At 41.5% G+C, this 19,368-nt stretch overlaps 1 protein-coding gene across 1 annotated transcript in view; it reads left to right on the top strand.

Moving 5' to 3' along the window:
* ITGAV (integrin subunit alpha V) overlaps positions 1-19,368 on the top strand; it is a 118,041-nt gene that overhangs the window by 18,518 nt on the left and 80,155 nt on the right. The window contains exon 2 of the mRNA XM_049773175.1: positions 4,672-4,802. Within this exon, the coding sequence (XP_049629132.1) occupies positions 4,672-4,802 (131 nt within the window). The remainder of the gene's footprint in view (positions 1-4,671; positions 4,803-19,368) is intronic.

The raw sequence follows: 19,368 nt of genomic DNA, 5'->3' as shown, positions 1-19,368 counted from the left end.
TTTTTTTCTCTACCTGACTCCTAAACATTGTCATCCTTCAGGACCTGCTCTTTGGTCTTCTGTCTCAGAACTTCTCATCCGTTTTGCATTGACATTCTGCACATGTTCTTTCTTTGACATGCAGAACCTTCTGAGAGGTCCAGACTGACAGTTTGGTGTCTCATTGATGTTTTAGAATAACACTGAGAGCTGAATTCTTGCTTTTCCTGTAAATAACTTAATCTACCTTCTTTCTTACTTTCTTTGCTTCCGGCCAGTCAGTGGTTCTCATTTCTTTGCTTCAGAAGGTACCCAGGAAGGGCAAAGGAGAAAGGAACCTACTTTTCATACTCACAGATGCAAGTGAGGAGCTATTTCTGTTCACTTTCAAACATTGCCTAACTCTACCCACCCATCTTTCTCCTGCTGACTTAATGCACACCACTGTCACTTCCTCCCTGACCTCTTGCCTTCCTTGTTTGATTTTTTTTTTTTTTTGCCCCCACTTAATCCATCCCTGTAGAAGGCAAACTTTAGCATTCTTTTACAAGATGTTCATTTTTTTTTTTTTAACTGTTGAAAGACTTCTCTTGGACTTGATGATAAAATGCAGAAGCTGTACCCTGCCTTTTAGAAAGACTTTGCTTGACTTGGCTCTTACCAAACTACTTAGCTCTATCGTCAGCCACTCCCATTTCCTGCTTTAGCCACATCTCTTTTCTATACCTCAGCATTTTTCTTCCTAGAATCTTTCTGCTTCTTAGGATGTTCCTCCTCTCTGCCTACCCCTTCTTTCCTCTCTCATATATATTTTTTTCCCTTTTTCCTCTTCCAAACCCAACATATAAAATCTCTTCTAGTCTTCTACTTTTCTGGTGAGATCCTTAGAGATGAATTCTAGCACGATTTTAATCTCAAAATTCTCTTTCCTTTATTTAAAAATAACTCAGGGGCCAGAAATCACTCCTGGCCATGCTCAGTTGTCAAAAATCAACTGATTCCACCGTGTGTTAGGTGAATACCCTACCCACTGTATTATCTCTCTGACCTGGAAATCTTTCCCTTTCATTCCTTAACTATACTCTTTCTTTATCTAAAGAAGGCATTGTCTTATTTGTCCCCAATGTTTTTCTTTTTTCATTTCTTTTTTTTTTGTTTTGTTTTGTTTTTGTTTTTGGGCCACACCCGTTTGACGCTCAGGGGTTACTCCTGGCTATGTGCTCAGAAATCGCCCCTGGCTTGGGGGAACCATATGGGACGCCGGGGGATCGAACCGCGGTCCTTCCTTGGCTAGCGCTTGTAAGGCAGACACCTTACCTCCAGTGCCACCTACCCGGCCCCTTCATTTCTTTTTTAAATTTTTATTGTGGCCAAAGTGAGTTACAAATCTTTCACAGTAATATTTAAGGTACATAGTGATAATAAAGGAGAATTCCCACCACCAGTGTTGTCCTCTCTCCATCCTTTTTCCCAGCATGCATCTCACTTCTCCCTCCTTTACTCCCCCCCTCCCAGGATGCTAGCATAACTGGTCCCCACTTGTACAGCTTGTTGTAGATTGAATATTGATTCTGTTGTCATTGACTTTGGGTTTGGTGTTCAAGTCTGATCATTTTTTATTTCCACTAAATGTTCATATGACTGTCTAGTCCTGGCCCAATAATTTTCTAAGAGAATTAGTTTCCTTCATCGTCCTTTCGTTGTTTGTTTTTTGGACTTAACATCGCAATGCTCAGCTTACTCCTGGCTCTGCAAACAGGAATCACTCCTGGGAAGCTGGGAGGATCATAGGGGATGCCATGGATCGAACCCGGGTTGTCTGAGTGCAAGGCAACTGTCTTACCTATTGTACTCTCTCTCCAGTCCTGTCCTTGATAATTCTTATGGGTTCCAGTTTTGATGTGTTTGTGTGTTAGTGTGTGGGGTTCATTACATTATTCAACAAGCCCTTTCAAATTTAGTCAGGCCCTGCAGTTCAACTCAATTCGGATAACCTGGAAACAGTATTTGATTTCCTCAAGGTTAAAGGTTCATTCCCTCAAGACTGTTTCTACACTTGTCACAAGTCCCAGCCAGTCTGATATGCCAATTATAGGTCAATAACTCCAGCTTACTCACTAATCACTTTTATTGATTTGTTAGAGCAGTTCACTTACAGAAACTCAGAGCCATTTTCTTATAGAGTCAACTGTTTGTTCTAAAAGGGTAGAACACAGACATAGTCAGATGGAAGAGACACATAAGCCAAGATGAGAGGGAAGGCTGCCAAGCTTCTGTGACCATCCTGTATCCAGTCCTGCTCGACCCTTCTCCCTCTGCCAGTCATCTTCACAGGTTTCCTATCTGGAAGTTCTCTGAATGTGGACCTTTGGGGATTTATGGGAGGCTTCGTTACACACATGATTGATGAAATCATTGGTCTTTGGGTGATTCAACTTCCAGTCACTCTCCCCTCCCTGGCAGTCTGGAGGTGGAGGCAGGTCCAGCCTACAGTAATTTGGTTGGCTCTCTGGGCAACCACTCTTTATCCATTGGTGCTTTACAAGTCTTTCATTAACTTATAAAAGATATCTTTATCACTCCAGTCTCCTGGGAAATTCCAAGGGTTTTAGGATTTCGGTGCCAGAAATTGGGTGAAGAGCAAATATTATTTTCTCATTATAAAACACACAGCTCAGTAGCGTTTACTCAATGAGTAATCTTCTTGGTCAGCTTCTTCTCGAAGGGAATATAAACCTCCTTGGCTTATTTAGCTTGTTATTTTGAGTGCTTTGTGCTGGAAAGAGAAGACTCTGGAACCATATGTTTTCTCATCTAAACATCTTGAACATCTTCAGAGACTATCAAACTATCTCTAGGCTGGAGTTGATAAAGTATAGCGGGTAGGGGGCTTGCCTTGCATGCGACTGTCCTAGGTTCAATGTCCAACATTCCATATGATTCCTTGAGCCTGTCAGAAGTGATCTCTGAGCACTGTGCTGGGAATAGCCAACAGCACTGCTAAATATGGCCCCACAGGCAAACAAAAATAAAATAAATACAGTAAATATATATTTTTTTACGTTTTTGTTTTTGTGACCACACAAAAGTGCTCAGGAATCACTTCTGGTGGGCTCTGGGATCATATGAGATGCTGGGGATCAAACCCAGGTTGTCTGTATGCAAAGCAAAAGCCCTCCCTACTGTGTTATTTTTCTAGCCCCACTTTTTTTTGGTGGGGGGTAGATGGTGGTATGTAAAATGACACCTGGCTATTAACCCAGACCTAAGGCATTCCCTCATCTTCCTCTTTCCCATAAACCTCTCCTTTGATATGTAAAACTCCACCTGGATAGGTATTTTTTTTGTTTTGTTTTGTTTTTGTTTTTGGGTCACACCCGGCAGTGCTCAGGGATTATTCCTGGCTCTATGCTCAGAAATCGCTCCTGGCAGGCTCAGGAGACCATATGGGATGCTAGGATTCGAACCACCAACCTTCTGCATGCAAGGCAAATGCCTTACCTCCATGCTATTTCTCCAGCCCCATGGATAGGTATTTTTATTTCCCTCTCAATCTTTCCCCTCCTGGTGAATTGGGAGTTGGTTTAATAAAGAAAAAATGAGTTTTGGTTAGCACTCAGAGACCACCAGGCAAAAATAGATTCCATGGTTCTCTCATGACTGGCTTGGTTTATTAATCCTTTGCCACTACCCTGCTTCTTCAGACCTATTTGCCTAGGGATAGAAATACTTGTGTGGGAAGATCTCACAACTATGGCTTTGATTTTACAGTGGTATACCCGATGGTGCTCAGGAGTTACTCCTGGCTCTGCACTCAGAAATTGCTCTTCCAGGCTCAGGGGACCATACGGGATGCTGGGGATCAAGTCTAAGTCTGTCTCAGTTGGCTGCATGCAAGGCAAACGCCCTATTGCTGTGCTATTTCTGGCTCCCTCCAAATAATTTTTTAAAAGTTCAGTGTTAAGGATATAGGTATTAGTTTTCAAATCACATACACATATGCAAACCAAAAACTAGAAATTAGAACAAAACTTTCCTGCCCTCACCAGTATACATTTTTAATTTATTGAGATATAGTTTTCAAATAAATAAAGTAAACATATTTTCATTATATAATTTGGTCAGTAGAAAAATTTAAATACATGTAATTTTGAATATACCTGTTATGTTTCTAGGATATATGATATTGAATAATGTATATAAATTAGCACCAGAGAACAGAAATAATGCCCTACGTGAATGGTTAGAAAAATCTGTTTGTGGGGGCGCCAGATAAATAGTATAGCAGGTAAAGCATTTGCCTTGCATGTGGCCAACCCATGTTGGATTCCCGTCATTTCATATGGTCCCCTGAGCCCACCAGGAGTCATTCCTGAGTGCAGAGCCAGGAGTAATCTTTATGCACTGCTGGGTATGGCCTCAAAACAAAACAAAAACAAATAAAAAAAGAAGGAAAGTGGAAGGCAAGCCCCAGTATTTAGGGGTCTGGGTACCAATCCAGCAACACTTGCCCTCCACTTTCCTTTTGTCAATAAGATTAAAATAATTGAATGAATGCTTTTTAAAAATTATGTGGTAGTTTGTGTTGTTTTCCCCCTTCTGTTGCGCCACTGCTCAGGCCCTTGTTTGTGGTTTCTGTGTTATATATACTTTTTTCCCATTCAAAATCTTGTCTTTTCTTTTGTATTTCAGAAGGATGTTTCTTCTGGTGGGAGCCCCCAAAGCAAACACTACCCAGCCTGGGATTGTGGAAGGAGGTCAAGTTCTCAAATGTGACTGGTCTTCCAGCCGTGGGTGCCAACCCATCGTATTTGATGCAACAGGTAAATGTTGATTTACCACTTTCCTTTTCTTAATTGATATCTTTTTTTTTTTTTTTTTGGTTTTTGGGCCACACCCGGTAACGCTCAGGGGTTACTCCTGGCTATGCGCTCAGAAGTTGCTCCTGGCTTGGGGGACCATATGGGACACCGGGGGATCGAACCGCGGTCCGTCCAAGGCTAGTGCAGGCAAGGCAGGCACCTTACCTTTTAGCGCCACCGCCCGGCCCCAATTGATATCTTTTTGATGCTTCTCAAAATAGCCTTTAGTTTAAAAAATTAAAAAAAAACAAACTTGCTTTAACTTAAGTATAACAATAAAGTAATTTATGTGAGTATTTCAGATCTAAGTGAAAATTATTTGGAGAAATGACTTTTATTTTCAGGGTTATAATTTTGTGGGCTATTAAGGCATTAAAAACTCATTATGATGCCATTAAGTCAAATGTCTTTTTCAGTTTTAAAAAGGTAGTGTGAGTCTGGGATATATATGGGAATAGCTTTGCACCCCCAAAGCTACTTGTCTTTTCTCTGTTGGCAAAATAGAGACCTGATTCATGTTCCCGAGAAGATCAACTTCCTAGTTTTGCCTATAGCTCAGCCTGGAGTGCACTGCCCAACCAACTGAAGGATCTTTTGGATCCCTGTCTGGCCAACTGGAGTTGAATCTTGTTGCACTGCCTGTGCTGAGATGAGCTTGAAAATCCAGGTATTTGTGGTTTACAGAGAAAAGCCTGGAAGGTGACAGGAAAAATGAAAGGCTGTGAGTTCCAACCCAGTGCCCTGCACAGCACTGAGGCTATTCCCGCACCTCTACTACTGGGCATCCTTGGTAAACCAGTCCCAGAAGATGACTTGGGTGGCCTAGGAAGTGCACAGGCCAGTAGACTGTCCTGAGTTTTAGTCAGTGTCACCAGGCAGAGATAGAGCCTCCTGGTTACTGCACCATTTCTAGTTTCCTGTGAGGGAAATTTTAATTGCATCCAGATATGAGTGGAAAAGTTATGTGTCATGTTTTTTTGATAAAAATCATACTTTATCTACTGGAACAAATTGTAATGTCAGGATTAATTGTCATAGTAAAAAAAAATAACACGAGGATGAAGACAGCTTATGGGTGACTTTATAAGTTTCATATGTGTGTCCATGAAATCAAGCACACATTATCTTGTATATCTCCACAGGAATAGTTTAGTATGTCAGTGAGGGCTTAGTGAGGCATCCAGGTGAGCACTGTTCCATTTGCTTCTGTGAACAGTACCAAAGTGAGCTAACTAACTCTTAGTACGAATCATCTGAGTAGGAATCAGGTCCCATGTCTGTTTTTTTTCCATTTGGAACCATATCCTTGTTTGTTTTTCCATGCATGGCTGGTCCTTGGAGGGGACTGAGGGAGAGTGAGACGGAGAGGGAGGGGGAGATGGGACGGGAAAGAGAAGGAAGGGGAAGCAAATGAACTGTTTTACCTTAGTGGAGAAATACCTGTAATCCTGAATACTGTGAGTCAGGGCATTTATATCTTTTAGCTTATATGACTGTTAGTAAAATGAAACTAGTCCTGTTTCCACAAGATGATTAAACTATTTCCATAATGTTTCTGTACTACTCAACACTGTAGTTTTTAACATAAGGCAAGATAATTTATTGCTCTTTTGTTTATTGAAAAGATTATACATACACTTGATATAAAACTATATGAAACAGTTCCAAAGCATATGACATTAAAAATACTAATTAAAATTAATCAAAATTAGCCAGCTTGGATGCAATTGAAATTTATTTGATCCACACACATATAACATAATTTGGGGCTGCCAAGAAGGTGCAAAGTGTCCTCATCCACTGTACTATTTCTCTAGCGTAGAATTAAGAAAATTTAAAGGGGGAAATATGCATAGGTTTATAAAAAAAAACACTTTATCCTAAGAAAGATAATATTGGGGCCCGGAGAGATAGCACAGCGGCATTTGCTTTGCAAGCAGCCGATCCAGGACCAAAGGTGGTTGGTTCGAATCCCGGTGTCCCATATGGTCCCCCGTGCCTGCCAGGAGCTATTTCTGAGCAGACAGCCAGGAGTAACCCCTAAGCAACGCCGGGTGTGGCCCAAAAACAAAAACAAAAAAAGATAATATTGAAAACACTCAAAAGAGACAGCACATTCAGTATAAATGAGATGTCACTTCATATTTGAAAGTGAATAAAATTCCTTAGCAAGCGAGGAGTCAACTCACCTTCCTTTATCTTGTAGAGGCAACCATAAGCGCCCTGAATGAATGCCACGTGCTGAGAAATTTGTTTTGTTTTTGAAATAAGCTCTTTTAATGCTCTTGTAAAACTGTTTTATGGCTCTGAATTCCTGAAACTCTGTATGGTTCCTTCAGCTCTGAATGATCATCTAGCTCAGGGGTCTCAAACTCGGGGCTGTTTACGGTCCTGCGGCCGGCCTTCAAATATCGCAGTATTTGTTATTATTTGCTTACTGAATAATCGCAATAAAAATCGCATTAGTGGGGCCGGGCGGTGGCGCTAAAGGTAAGGTGCCTGCCTTACCTGCGCTAGCCTAGGACGGACCGGGGTTCGATCCCCCGGCATCCCATATGGTCCCCCAAGCCAGGAGCGACTTCTGAGCGCATAGCCAGGAGTAACCCTTGAGCATCACCGGGTGTGGCCCAAAAACCAAAAAAAAAAAAAAAAAATCGCATTAGTAAGAAAAAAATTGCATTAAACATTCGCATACCCAGAGCAGTTCCGTTTGGGGTATGCAAATGTTTTGCGATTTTTTGCAATTTTTTCTTACTAATGCGATTTTTTTATTGCGAATATTCGGTAAGCGAATAATCATGAATACTTTGTGCCTAGCGCAGACATCATTTCCGCTGCTCCTGCCAGCTGTCCCTTGCATTATCGGAGGCCTAAGGGAGAGAAGGGAGAGAAGTTTATTACAGAATTAGATTTTGTCATATCTTCATCATGACTTTATCAAAAGCCTGCAGTGAAGAGAAAGATTGATAATGAGCACAGACAATTCCAGAAAAAGTGGGAGATGCAGTATTTCTTTGTTGAGCACAGGGGCATCCCCACATGTCTTATTTGCTCAGAGAAAGTTGCAGTGCACAAGAATACAACTTGAAACGCCATTATTCAACTAAACATGCTGAGGAATGTGCAAAATATCAAGGAAATTCGAGAGCCAAGTGGGTTGCCAGTCTTAAAGCATGTCTAATGAAGCAACAAGATTTCTTCAAGAAAGCAACCAAAGAGAATGTTGCATCAGTTGAAGCTATTTGCATGGTTAGTGAGATGATTGCTAAGGCAGGGACACCATTCACAGGAGGAAGGTTTCTTAAAAAATGCATGTTACAGGCTGCAAGTATTATCTGTCCAGAAAAGAAAGGTCAGTTTAGCAAAATCAGCCTTTCTGCCAACACTGTGGCAGAGCGCATTTCTGACATATCAAGTGACATTTATCATCAACTGTGTGAGAAAGCCAAATGTTTTGATGCATACTCAGTTGCTCTTGATGAGGGCACAGATATAACAGACACTGCGCGGCTCACAATTTATGTCTGTGGTGTTGATTGCAATTTTTTTTGGGGGGGCCACACCTGGCGGTGCTCAGGGGTTACTCCTGGCTGTCTGCTCAGAAATAGCTCCTGGCAGGCACGGGGGACCATATGGGACACCGGGATTTGAACCAACCACCTTTGGTCCCGGATCGGCTGCTTGCAAGGCAAACGCTGCTGTGCTATCTCTCCGGGCCCAGATTGCAACTTTGAATTGACAGAGGAGCTGCTCACAATAATTCCAATGCATGGCCAGACCACCGCTAATGAGATATTTCGGCATCTGTGTGATGCCATTGAGAATGCAGGTTTGCCATGGAAGAGGTTTGTTGGAATAATAATCGATGGAGTGCCATCGATGATAGGGAGGAAAATGGACTGGTGGCACTTGTTCAAAAAAAAAAACTTGAAGGGGAAGGGGTAGAGAAGGCCATTGCTCTTCACTGCATTATCCATCAGCAGACCCTTTGCAGTAAATGCCTGCCGTGTGACAATGTGATGTCTGTTGTTGTGAAATGCATCAACCAAATCAGATCCAGGGCTTAAAGCACAGGAGGTTCTGTGCTTTTTTAGAGGAAATGGAGTCAGAATATGGAGATGTGCTTTATTTCACTGAGGAACGTTTGCTCAGCAGGGGGAAATGTCCTGAAAAGATTTTTTGAGTTGAGTAGAAGTGAAAGCCTTCATGGAGAAGGATGGGAATGCTGTTTCTGAGTTGAGTGATCACAAATGGCTCATGGACTTAGCTTTTCTTGTTGACATCACACATAAGCTGAATGTACTAAACAAGATGTTGCAAGGCCCAGGGCAGCTTATCAGTGCTGCCTGTGATAACGTGAGAGCATTTTCCACAAAACTTGTGTTATGGAAATCCCAGCTCTCTCAGACAAACCTTTGCCATTTCCCAGCATACAAGGAACTTGTGGATGCAGGCATACCATTCAGTGGTGAGAAATATATTGATGCTATTTTTAAGCTAGAGAAGGAATTTGATCACAGATTTGCAAACTTCAAAAAGCACAGAGCCACTTTCCAAATTCTTGTGGACCCCTTTTCCTTTGATGTGCAAGATGCCCCTCCTGTGCCTCAAATGGAGTTCATTGACCTGCAATGCAACTCTGATCTCAAAGCCAAGTTCAGGGAGATTAGTGGAAAAGCGGACATGCATGGGCAATTTTTGAGAGAATTGCCCCCCAGCTTCCCTGAGCTTTCCCGAATGTTCAAGCACACCATGTGCCTTTTTGGGAGCACATATTTATGTGAAAAGTTATTCTCTACATTGAACTTCAATAAGTCAAAGTACAGGTCTAGGCTTAATGATGGTCATTTTCAAGCCATACTAAGGGTCTCAACTGCTTCCTCTCTAAAGCCAAATGTGGTTCAGATTTGTGAGAAGAAGCGCTGTCAAGTCTCTGGCAGCAAGGAATAGGCAAAAGATGCCATGTTTGGGGCCGGGAAGGTGGCGCTAGAGGTAAGGTGTCTGCCTTGCAAGCGCTAGTGTAGGATGGACTGCAGTTCGATCCCCCAGCATCCCATATGGTCACCCCAAGCCAGGGGCGATTTCTGAGCGCATAGCCAGGAGTAACCCCTGAGCATCAAACGGGTGTGGCCCCAAAACCAAAAAAAAAAAAAAAGATGCCATGTTCAGAAGAACTGTTCATGATCTTCACTCATTGTTCTATTCATGTTCAGAAGAAATAATTAAAACTGTTAATAATGATGTTTGAAGACTTTTTTCGTGAAATCCCTTATGCAGCCCTGCCTCACCCCAGCTTTGCCTCCTGCAGCCCCCAGGTAAATTGATTTTGAGACCCCTGATCTAGCTGGATGTAGTAATCATGGTGAGAGCCTCCTTTTGTTGGGTTTTTGTTCACTATCGCTTCATTCCCTTTTGGTGGGTAGTGTCTCATTGGATAAATCTACTGTGAGTATTATGGGCTCTCCTTTGCATGTAAATTGTTTATTTTGGTTTTGATGGGGAGGTCCATACCCAGTGGTGCTTCGGGTCTTCTTCTGGCTCTGTACTCAGAAATCACTCCTGGCAGTCAGGCTGTCTGAGTGGGGAGCACATGGGATTCCAGGGATTAAACCCTGGTCAGCAGTTTGCAAGGCAGTTGCCCTACCTGCTGTGATATTGCTCTGGCCCCTATGTATGCAAATTGTTTTATTGATCTTGCTGTTTCCATTATTTTATCTTTGGACCTTTTTCTTCTTGAGTACAATGTGTCTTGGAGTTTCTTTAGTTGGGTCTATTTTCTTTCTAAAGGACCGTTTGGACCTTTTGGATCTTGGTGCCTATAATCTCAAGGAAATTCCCGTCTGATTCCTTTAAAAATTTTTTTTGGGGAACTGGAGTGGTGGTGCAAGCAGTAGGGCATATGCCTTGCACATGCTAACCTAGAACTGACTGCAGTTTGATCCCCCAGTTTCCCATATGGCCCCCAAGCCAAGAGAGATTTCTGAGCTCATAGCCAGGAATAACCCTTGAGTAACCCTTGTCACCAGGTGTGGCCCAAATCCAAAAGAAAGAAATTGAGGGGAGGGCGGAGAGATAGTATAGTGGTAGGACATTTGTCTCACATGCAAACAATTCAGGAATGGATGGTGGTTCAAATCTTAGCATACCATATGGTCCCCTGTGCCTGCCAGGAGCGATTTCTGAGCACAGAGCCAGGAGTAACCCCTGAGTGCCACTGGGTGTGACTCAAATACCAAAAAATTTCAAAAAATATTTTTTTATCTAACATATTTTCCTATTCTTCAGGACTGTGATGATTCTTACATTATTCATTTTGTGCATGTCCCATGCTTCTCTGATACATGCTGTTCATGTATTCATGTCAGATTTTCCACCTTTGGTTGTCTTCTGCTGGTTTATTTCATTTCATCTTGGAGCTCCTCGATCTTTTGCTCAGCTGCTGTGAATTTGCTTTTGAGAAATTCTGTTGAGATTTTTTGGGGGATGAACCCACACCCAGTAATGCTGGGAAGAAGTTATTCCTGGCTCTTCACTCAGAGATCACTCCTGGCAGGCTCCAGGGACCATTTGAGATGCTGGTGATCAAACCTGGGTCCATCCTGGATTGGTTGCGTGCAAGGCAAATGACTTGCCACTGTGCTATCACTTTGGCCCCATGTGTTGAGTTTTTTTTTTTTTTTTTGGTTTTTGGGTCACACCCAGCGGTGCTCAGGGGTTACTCCTGGCTGTCTGCTCAGAAATAGCTCCTGGTAGGCACGGGGGACCATATGGGACACCGGGATTCGAACCAACCATCTTTGGTCCTGGATCGGCTGCTTGCAAAGCAAACGCCACTGTGCTATCTCTCCGGGCCCGTGTTGAGATTTTTTTAAATCACTTACCATGCTCTTCCTTTCTTCTTCTACTTCTTTTTTTTTTTTTTTTCCATTTTCTTTTTTTGGTTCTTGGACCATACCTGAAGGTTTTCATAGCTTACTCCTGGCTCTGTGCTCAGGAATCATCCCTGCCAGGCTCAGAGGATCACATGGAAGTCAGGGATCGGACTTGAGTTGGCTACGTGTAAGGCAAACTCCCTACCCACCTGTGGTATCGTTCCAGCCCCTACATTTTCTTCTTGTTTTCTCATTTCAGCACTCATTCTTGTCACTGCTGGACTTTTTTTGTTTGTTTGTTTGTCTGTTTTGTTTTTGTTTGTTTGGTTTTGGTTTTGGGGTTACACGTGGTTGCGCCCAGGGGTTACTCCTGGCTCTTCGCTCAGAAATAGCTCCTGCCAGGCTTGGGGGACCAGATGGGATGCCAGGATTCGAACCACCATCCTTCTGCATGAAAGGCAAATGCCTTAACTCCATGCTATCTCTCCAGCCCGGCACTGCTGTCTTTGCCAACTACCCATGCTTTTGTTTCTTTGATCTCACTAAACATTACAATAATTTCTCTAAAGACGTTGTCTGAGCTGGTTGGTGTTGTTTGAGTTTTACTCACTAGGAATGGTGGTTTTCTACATGTCTTCAGTGGGTTTGTTGTGGTCCTCCTGTCCTGTGAGTAGTGTGATTTTTAGGAGAACTGTTATGTGGCTGCAAGACCTATTACCTCAGGAGTCTAGAGCTGGATGCTGCACTGTTGCAGAGTTTGGGTGTGGAGACGACTGGAATCTACCTTTCCCCTTCTGGAAAGGTTATGTACTGCCAGCCAGGTAATGGATCTCCCTGGGATGGTGTGGTAGAGTGCAGAGTTCAGGAGTTGTGGATCTGGGCACCTTATAATGGCTTTAAATCATATTTATTATTGATAGATATTTGGATTATTTCCAATTTTGTTATTATAAACAATACTATAGGGAAAAATCTCTTATAATCATGTATTTGCTGAAATGTGTCTATAGACCCAGCTGGGGAATTTTAGAGAAAAATATATGTAGATGCAAAACTTTAATAGATTTGCAAGTTATTGTTCTCAAATTATACACCCTCCAATTTTATTTTTCTGACACATAACAATACTTTTATTATTTTTACCATATTTCAAACTATTAATTGTATATGTCATATATTTATGTTACTATATAATTTATTTTTTTAACACTAAATCTAAGCATCTTTTGTATTTGTTTATTTAGTTAGTTTTTGGGCCACACCTGGTTCTGCTCAGGAATTACTCCTGGCTCTGTACACAGAAATTACTCATGGTAGTGCTCTGGGGATCATGGGATGCCTGGGACCAAATCTGGGTTGACCTTGTGCAAAGCAAGCACCCTACCCACTGTGTTATCACACCAGCCCTTAAGTCTAAGCATCTTTTCCTGTCTCTGTAGATAATTATTTTATTCTAAAGTATTTTTGATGTTCTTTTTATGTATTTTCTATAGATGGGTTTAAAAAATTCGCTGATATCATTCTATATTCTCAGATGCTTAGGTCAAAATCTGGAGTCATTTTTGACATTAAAGTTCAAAATTTCTGCTGCTTCTCATTGTTCGCTATTGCTGAATGTCTGAGTGCTGTGAGCTGCTCTTGTCCCCCACCGTTGCCCTGAGTTAACAAGAGTGATGCCAGGAGCATGAGGGCGTATTTAAACTGGAATACATAAAGGACTATTGATAAAGAATTATCCAGGATTTCAGGATATTGGTACTACCAGGCATTAGTTAAAATTTTACCTCATCCCTAATAATAGAAAGGAAAGGGAAGTTGTTAGCACCTAAAGACATAGTTATAGGTGGACATTGAGCAGAGGTTTGAGTGATGGCTTTTGTCAAAGAGCAGTATCTAGCCAAGTGGCCAACAGGGAAGAGCAGGAGAATGAAACCCTGGCCTCATTCATTTGCCTCCTTTTGATCCGGCCTAGATATATGTTTCCCACTGGCCTAATCTGCCTGGTATTCAGCAGGCTGGGTCATCAGAGTATTCCTGTGGGCTGGTCCCCTGGACTAGGTGGGGAACAGAACAGACCTGCAGAGATTGTAAGGTAGATGGTGGCCATGTCCAACAGGGACTGGAGCTAGTCCTGGGGACGCTCAAGAGTCACCAGGGCCACACCTAGGTAATGTTGGGATACCCTTGAAGTGCTCGGGAATTGAACTCAGAGTCTTATACATGCCAGACATGTGCTCTATCGTACCCAAAAAAGAATTCTGGAGCAGTGTTTGAAAAACTGGTATACCTCCTCTTCTTGTCACTTCTTGCTACTTCTCTCTGGCTATGCCCCAATATTCTGTTCTGTAGTGCAGCCAGAGTGATTTCTTTAAGACTTGCAAACCTGGCACTCCTGCTCATGTTCCACTAATAACTTCTCTTTCATCTCAGAGGGATGCAGAGTATTTCCACTTGCTGTTTCATCTTCTGTGGTTCTCCTAAAATGTGTGGAAGTGAGTTAGAATCTGTAGGTACACTTCTCTGCTGGGACTCTTGTCCTCCAATGTCATGGACTCCTCACTTTTCCACTACTTCTGAGCATTGCTCAAGTGTCATTTTCTCATTGTTGCCCTAATTATTTTATTACATTTTTGACTACCCCTTGCTGCTTTGTACTCTCATTTTTCTGCTTTATTCTTTTTTGAAGTCTTTATATTTTAGTTATTTTCATAATTTTTTCTTCTTACTGTGCGGAAAACATATTCCATGAGGACAATTTCAAAAAAAATATCTATTCATTGGTAAAACCCCAATTTCTAAAACAAAACCAAGTACTTGGCACAAGTTTGGTGTCTCATAAATTCAATAAATACGTGGGTGAACAAGTAAAATTGTTGCCTTTTATTTTTAGAGTGGAGTGATTGAAAATCCTAAAATACACAGGGGTACAGACATGTCATTTTTGGCTTGGATTTTTTTCTTGTGGATGATATTTGTAATCATTTTTTATGACTTCTGAGATATCTCATGAAAATAATTTATCAATTGAAACTTTATTTTTATTACATTAAAGGTTTTATCTAAATACTGTTTGAGTTAAGAAAAGTGGCTGTTTGCTCCACTGAACTGTGTGTGCTGACTTATTGGAAAGAGGAAATCCTCAGCACTTAAATCATGTCCGCTGGACTTCCTTGGAGCTCTTCTCAACAGGAACTCTCACCCTTCTCTAACCCAGACACATAAACATTTCTCTGCCATATCGTGTTTGCTCTTTTCCAGCCTCTCTTGCGAGAGAGTAATTTTCAGCCTGTCTCTTCCTTAGCTCAGCCCTATGCCATGAAATATTTGCTGAATGGGCACGTGAAATTTTTGCTTGGTCCTCTAACACCCTGTCAGTTCCCAGTTGTATCCCCCAAGATTATTTATGTATTTGATTGGGGTCAGAGAGATAGCATGGAGGTAAGGTGTTTGCTAATTGCTTTTGCTATGAGATCATTTTTGCCTCACTCTGGGCTCAATCTGGTGATGCTTTGAAGACCAAATATGGTGCTATAGCACGCTCAACTATGTGCAAGGCAAGTATTATAATCCCTGTACGTTTTTCTCTTGCCCCATTCTTTAACCTCTTAACTTTGATATGAGTTACTGTCATTTCCCTTGTATAGTGTCCCCATGAAATCTGTCCTCCAAAATAGAAATTGAATGGCAGGATTTAAATGCTGCCAAACAATGTAGACTGCTTAGCTTAGTACAGGGACTGGTACACTGCACAGTGGGGTGAATGTAGGTTGTTTAGAACAGCATTGCCGGGCCTGGAGAGATAGCACAGTGGTGTTTGCCTTGCAAGCAGCCGATCCAGGACCAAAGGTGGTTGGTTCGAATCCCGGTGTCCCATATGGTCCCCCGTGCCTGCCAGGAGCTATTTCTGAGCAGATGGCCAGGAGTAACCCCTGAGCGCCACCGGGTGTGGCCCAAAAACAAAAAACAAAAACAAAAACAAAACAAAACAAAACAAAAAAATAGAACAGCATTGCCTTCTTCCCAGAACTGCCTGTTCCTTGACTGTCTCTATGATCTCCCTGTAGATTGACTTTTTTTTTTTTAAATTTATATTCCTTACATTTTATTTATATTACTTTTTGTGTGTGTGTGTGTGTGGTGGTTGGGCCACACCCAGTGGTGCTCAGGGGTTACTCTTGGCTGTCTGTTCAGAAATAGCTCCTGGCAGGCACGGGGGACCATATGGGACACCGGGATTTGAACCAATCACCTTTGGTCCTGGATTGGCTGCTTGCAAGGCAAACACCGCTGTGCTATCTCTTCAGGCCCTATTTATATTACTTTTTAAAACTTCTATTTTATTTATATTACTTTCTAAAACTTTTATTTTTTATATATTATATTTTATATTATATATTATATTACTTTTTAAAACTTTTAAATATGCTTACATGATTTCTTTACATCCAGAATATTGAATATATCAACATTCCCATATTGAACCACTTTAATCTGGCATCTGCTTATTCCAGCAAGGGCCCCTAACTCAAACTATTTCTTATGTTTGACTAATAGATTTGGGAATGCCTGCTCCTGTAGTCTAGTAGACCCATTAAATACATGCATAAAGACATTAAACTAGAGTATTACCAGTCATCTCTTGTACAAAGAGGTTTCTTTGAATCCTTTTCTGTTGTATGTGCCAGTTGGATTTTCTCTCAAGAATCTTGTCTGTTTTACTGGGTCCTGAATGACTAGTGATTAGATAGGATTGTTTCTACCAAAAAAAAAAAAAAAAAGGATTGGTAACTTATATTTGGAGTGTGAGAAATAGTACTGAAGGGGGGGGTACATTGGGGACTCCCCAAGCACCATGACTCATTGCTGCCATGCTCTCTGTATGCAGGCTGAGTGTGGTGGCTCTGGTGTTGATCTCAGAGCTCCTGCTTCAGGACATAAGGCTTAGAAGTTATAGCTCAATCTTGTTTCTCTGTTCTGTGTTTCCATCTTGTGTATGGAGACCAGTGTATGTCAGCTGTATGTGTGCCCACTCCTAGAACTTCTTTTTATTTTATTATTATATTATTATTATTATTATTATTATTATTATTATTATTTTGCTTTTTTTGGCCACACCCAGTGAGACTCAGAGCTCTCCTGGCTATGCACTCAGAAATTACTCCTGGCTCAGGGGACCCTATGGGATGCAGGGGATCTGTCCTAGGTTAGCTGTGCAAGGTAAACGCCCTACTACTGAGCCAAGGCTCTGGCCCCACCCCTAGAAGTTCTTGTGTGCTGTCACTGAGGTGGTTTGTCTGAGGCACAGTCTCTACCTAGAATGGTGCCATATCTGTATGTGGGTGGCCTGGATGAGAACTACTTGGGTCCTGAGAAACCTTCTTTTTTGGGGGGGAAGAGGGGTCACACCCGGCAGCACTCAGGAGTTACTCCTGGCTCTGTGCTCAGAAGTCGCTCCTGGTAGACTTGGGGGACCATATTCCCATATGCTGGGATTCAAACCAGTGTTAGCCACGTGCAAGGCATACGCCTTGCCGCTGTTCTATTGCTCCGGCCCCCTGAGAAGCCTTCTTGATGGTTGTATCATCAGCATTGGAAGTTTGTAGCTCTGTGAATTACCCGTGGCCTGTTTCTTGGACTGGTTCTCTTCGGGGAAAAATAAAAGCCAAAACAACAACAATAAATAAAATAGGTTGTTTTTTTTTTTTTAAATCCTTTCCTTTAAAAAGAATAAACCCCAGAATTAGAATTTAGTTTTCTGCATGGAACCCAGAACAACATACATGTTACACACATTCTACTACCGAACTTTCTTCTTGCCCCCACAGTAACTTTTCTTTTTAGTCTTGCTTTTCAGAAATATTATAAGTTCTGGATGCTAATTGCATATATAATATTATGCACACTATAGACTATAAGCATAAATAGATTTATTATACATTCATGCATTGTACATAGATAATAATGTACACGAATGTGTATATTCATAAAAGTCCAGCTTTTCCAGTTCCGTTCACTTAGTTTCTGGTCAGCTTCTTTTCTACGAACAGCCAAAGTATACTTGGTACAGTTTATTTTCTTTATTAAGTTGAAATTTGTTTCGATTTTTTTTTTCATGGTCATCTTATTTTTTTTTTTTTCATGATGAAACCAATCAGCTCTCTAAGGCAGGGAAAAGCTCTATTTCTGCTCACTGTTGTATGTTAGAATATGGAGAAATGCTGGTATAAGAGCATTTGCATCTGTGGATATAGTGCATGCAGCTGTTGGATCTTTTGTGAAACTAAATAAAAATACATTACATTTGGGAAAGTTAGAATTTATTGAGAGACTATTGGTAACTCGACAGTTTTCTAAAAAATGGGCAAGGGAAGCTGACTCGCATTGGTATTGTGTTTAGTACTACTGGATTTAAGGTTGTCAATTAGGGGGTATCATCTGAGAATTATTTCTTATCTGCCCCTACCTTTTCACTTACTTGCTAGAGAGTAAAAATTATCCATTGCATCCAACTGGTGGAGTCCAAATTTCACACCCATGATGGTCAGGGAAAGCCTACGGACCTACACCTACGACATTCTTTGGAAGAGGGAAGTTAGTACTAAATTTCTTGGAAAGAAAAAAAATCATAGTGTAAGAGGACACCTTTTTGGTTTTTAGCCAGAACAAAAAAGAAAAAGAAAACTTGTCGTTTGTTTTTATTTATGGGCCACACCCAGTGTTGCTCAGGTTTAACTCCTGTCTGTGTCACCAGTCTTGGTGGGCTCAGGATACTATCTAGGTATCTGCGGATCGAATCTGGGTTGCCTGCTTACAGGCCCAACCTGACCAAGAAAACATTCTTTACCAATGCATTGTGTATCTGTTAGTCTGTTCAATATTTTAGAGTTAATTTTGCTTTTAGGGGGCTGGAGTGATAGCACAGTGGATAAAATGTTTGTCTTGCACGCTTTGACATGAATTTGATTCCCAGTATTTCATGGTCCCCCAAGCTTGCTAGGAGTGATTTCAGAATGCAAAAGCAAGAGTAACCCCTGAGCACCACTGGCGTGTCCCAAAATCCAAAAGAAATATTTTTTTGCTTTTAGTATTTGCCAAAAATTTAATAGTGTGTAGCTTACTAGCAAGCTATTTTTCTGCAGCTTGTCATGTATATTATCACATGTACTAATAGCTAAAGAATGTCTGGACTTAAACAAATGTGGGACAGAGGATCTTCCCAAGAAATGCTCAGAGTTTCTGGAGTTACTCTTGGTGATTCCAAGACAGTTCAGTTCTTAGGTCCATTGGTGTTGGGGACAAGCAAGGGGACCCCATCTTGCTTGACAGGCCACCAGTGCCATACTTGGTAGTGTAGGGGTGAGAGCCAGTGATGGCTTGGGATTTAACTTGGGACCTTGGGCATGCCAAAGCTGTGTTTCAACCTCTGAATTTTGGTTTTAAAATTACAACAGATTGTTAGTTATTTGCGAGGAAAGATGAGTGCTTCTATCTATGCTCACCGGCCCCCTCTCACCTTCCCCTCATCTCAGACATGGCTTTAGGTTGTAGGATAGTGTTGGCTAACCTTTTTGAGCCCGAGTGTTCAAACTGCCACACAAAACCAAAGAATTTCTTCAAAGTGCCAGCATGTCAATTAAACCTAAATAACAAGATTT

Source organism: Suncus etruscus, chromosome 5 (genome assembly GCF_024139225.1).
Source record: "Suncus etruscus isolate mSunEtr1 chromosome 5, mSunEtr1.pri.cur, whole genome shotgun sequence".
Lineage (NCBI taxonomy): Eukaryota > Metazoa > Chordata > Mammalia > Eulipotyphla > Soricidae > Suncus > Suncus etruscus.
Note: the sequence above shows the minus strand (reverse complement) of the source record. Positions and strands in the feature narration are given on the sequence as shown.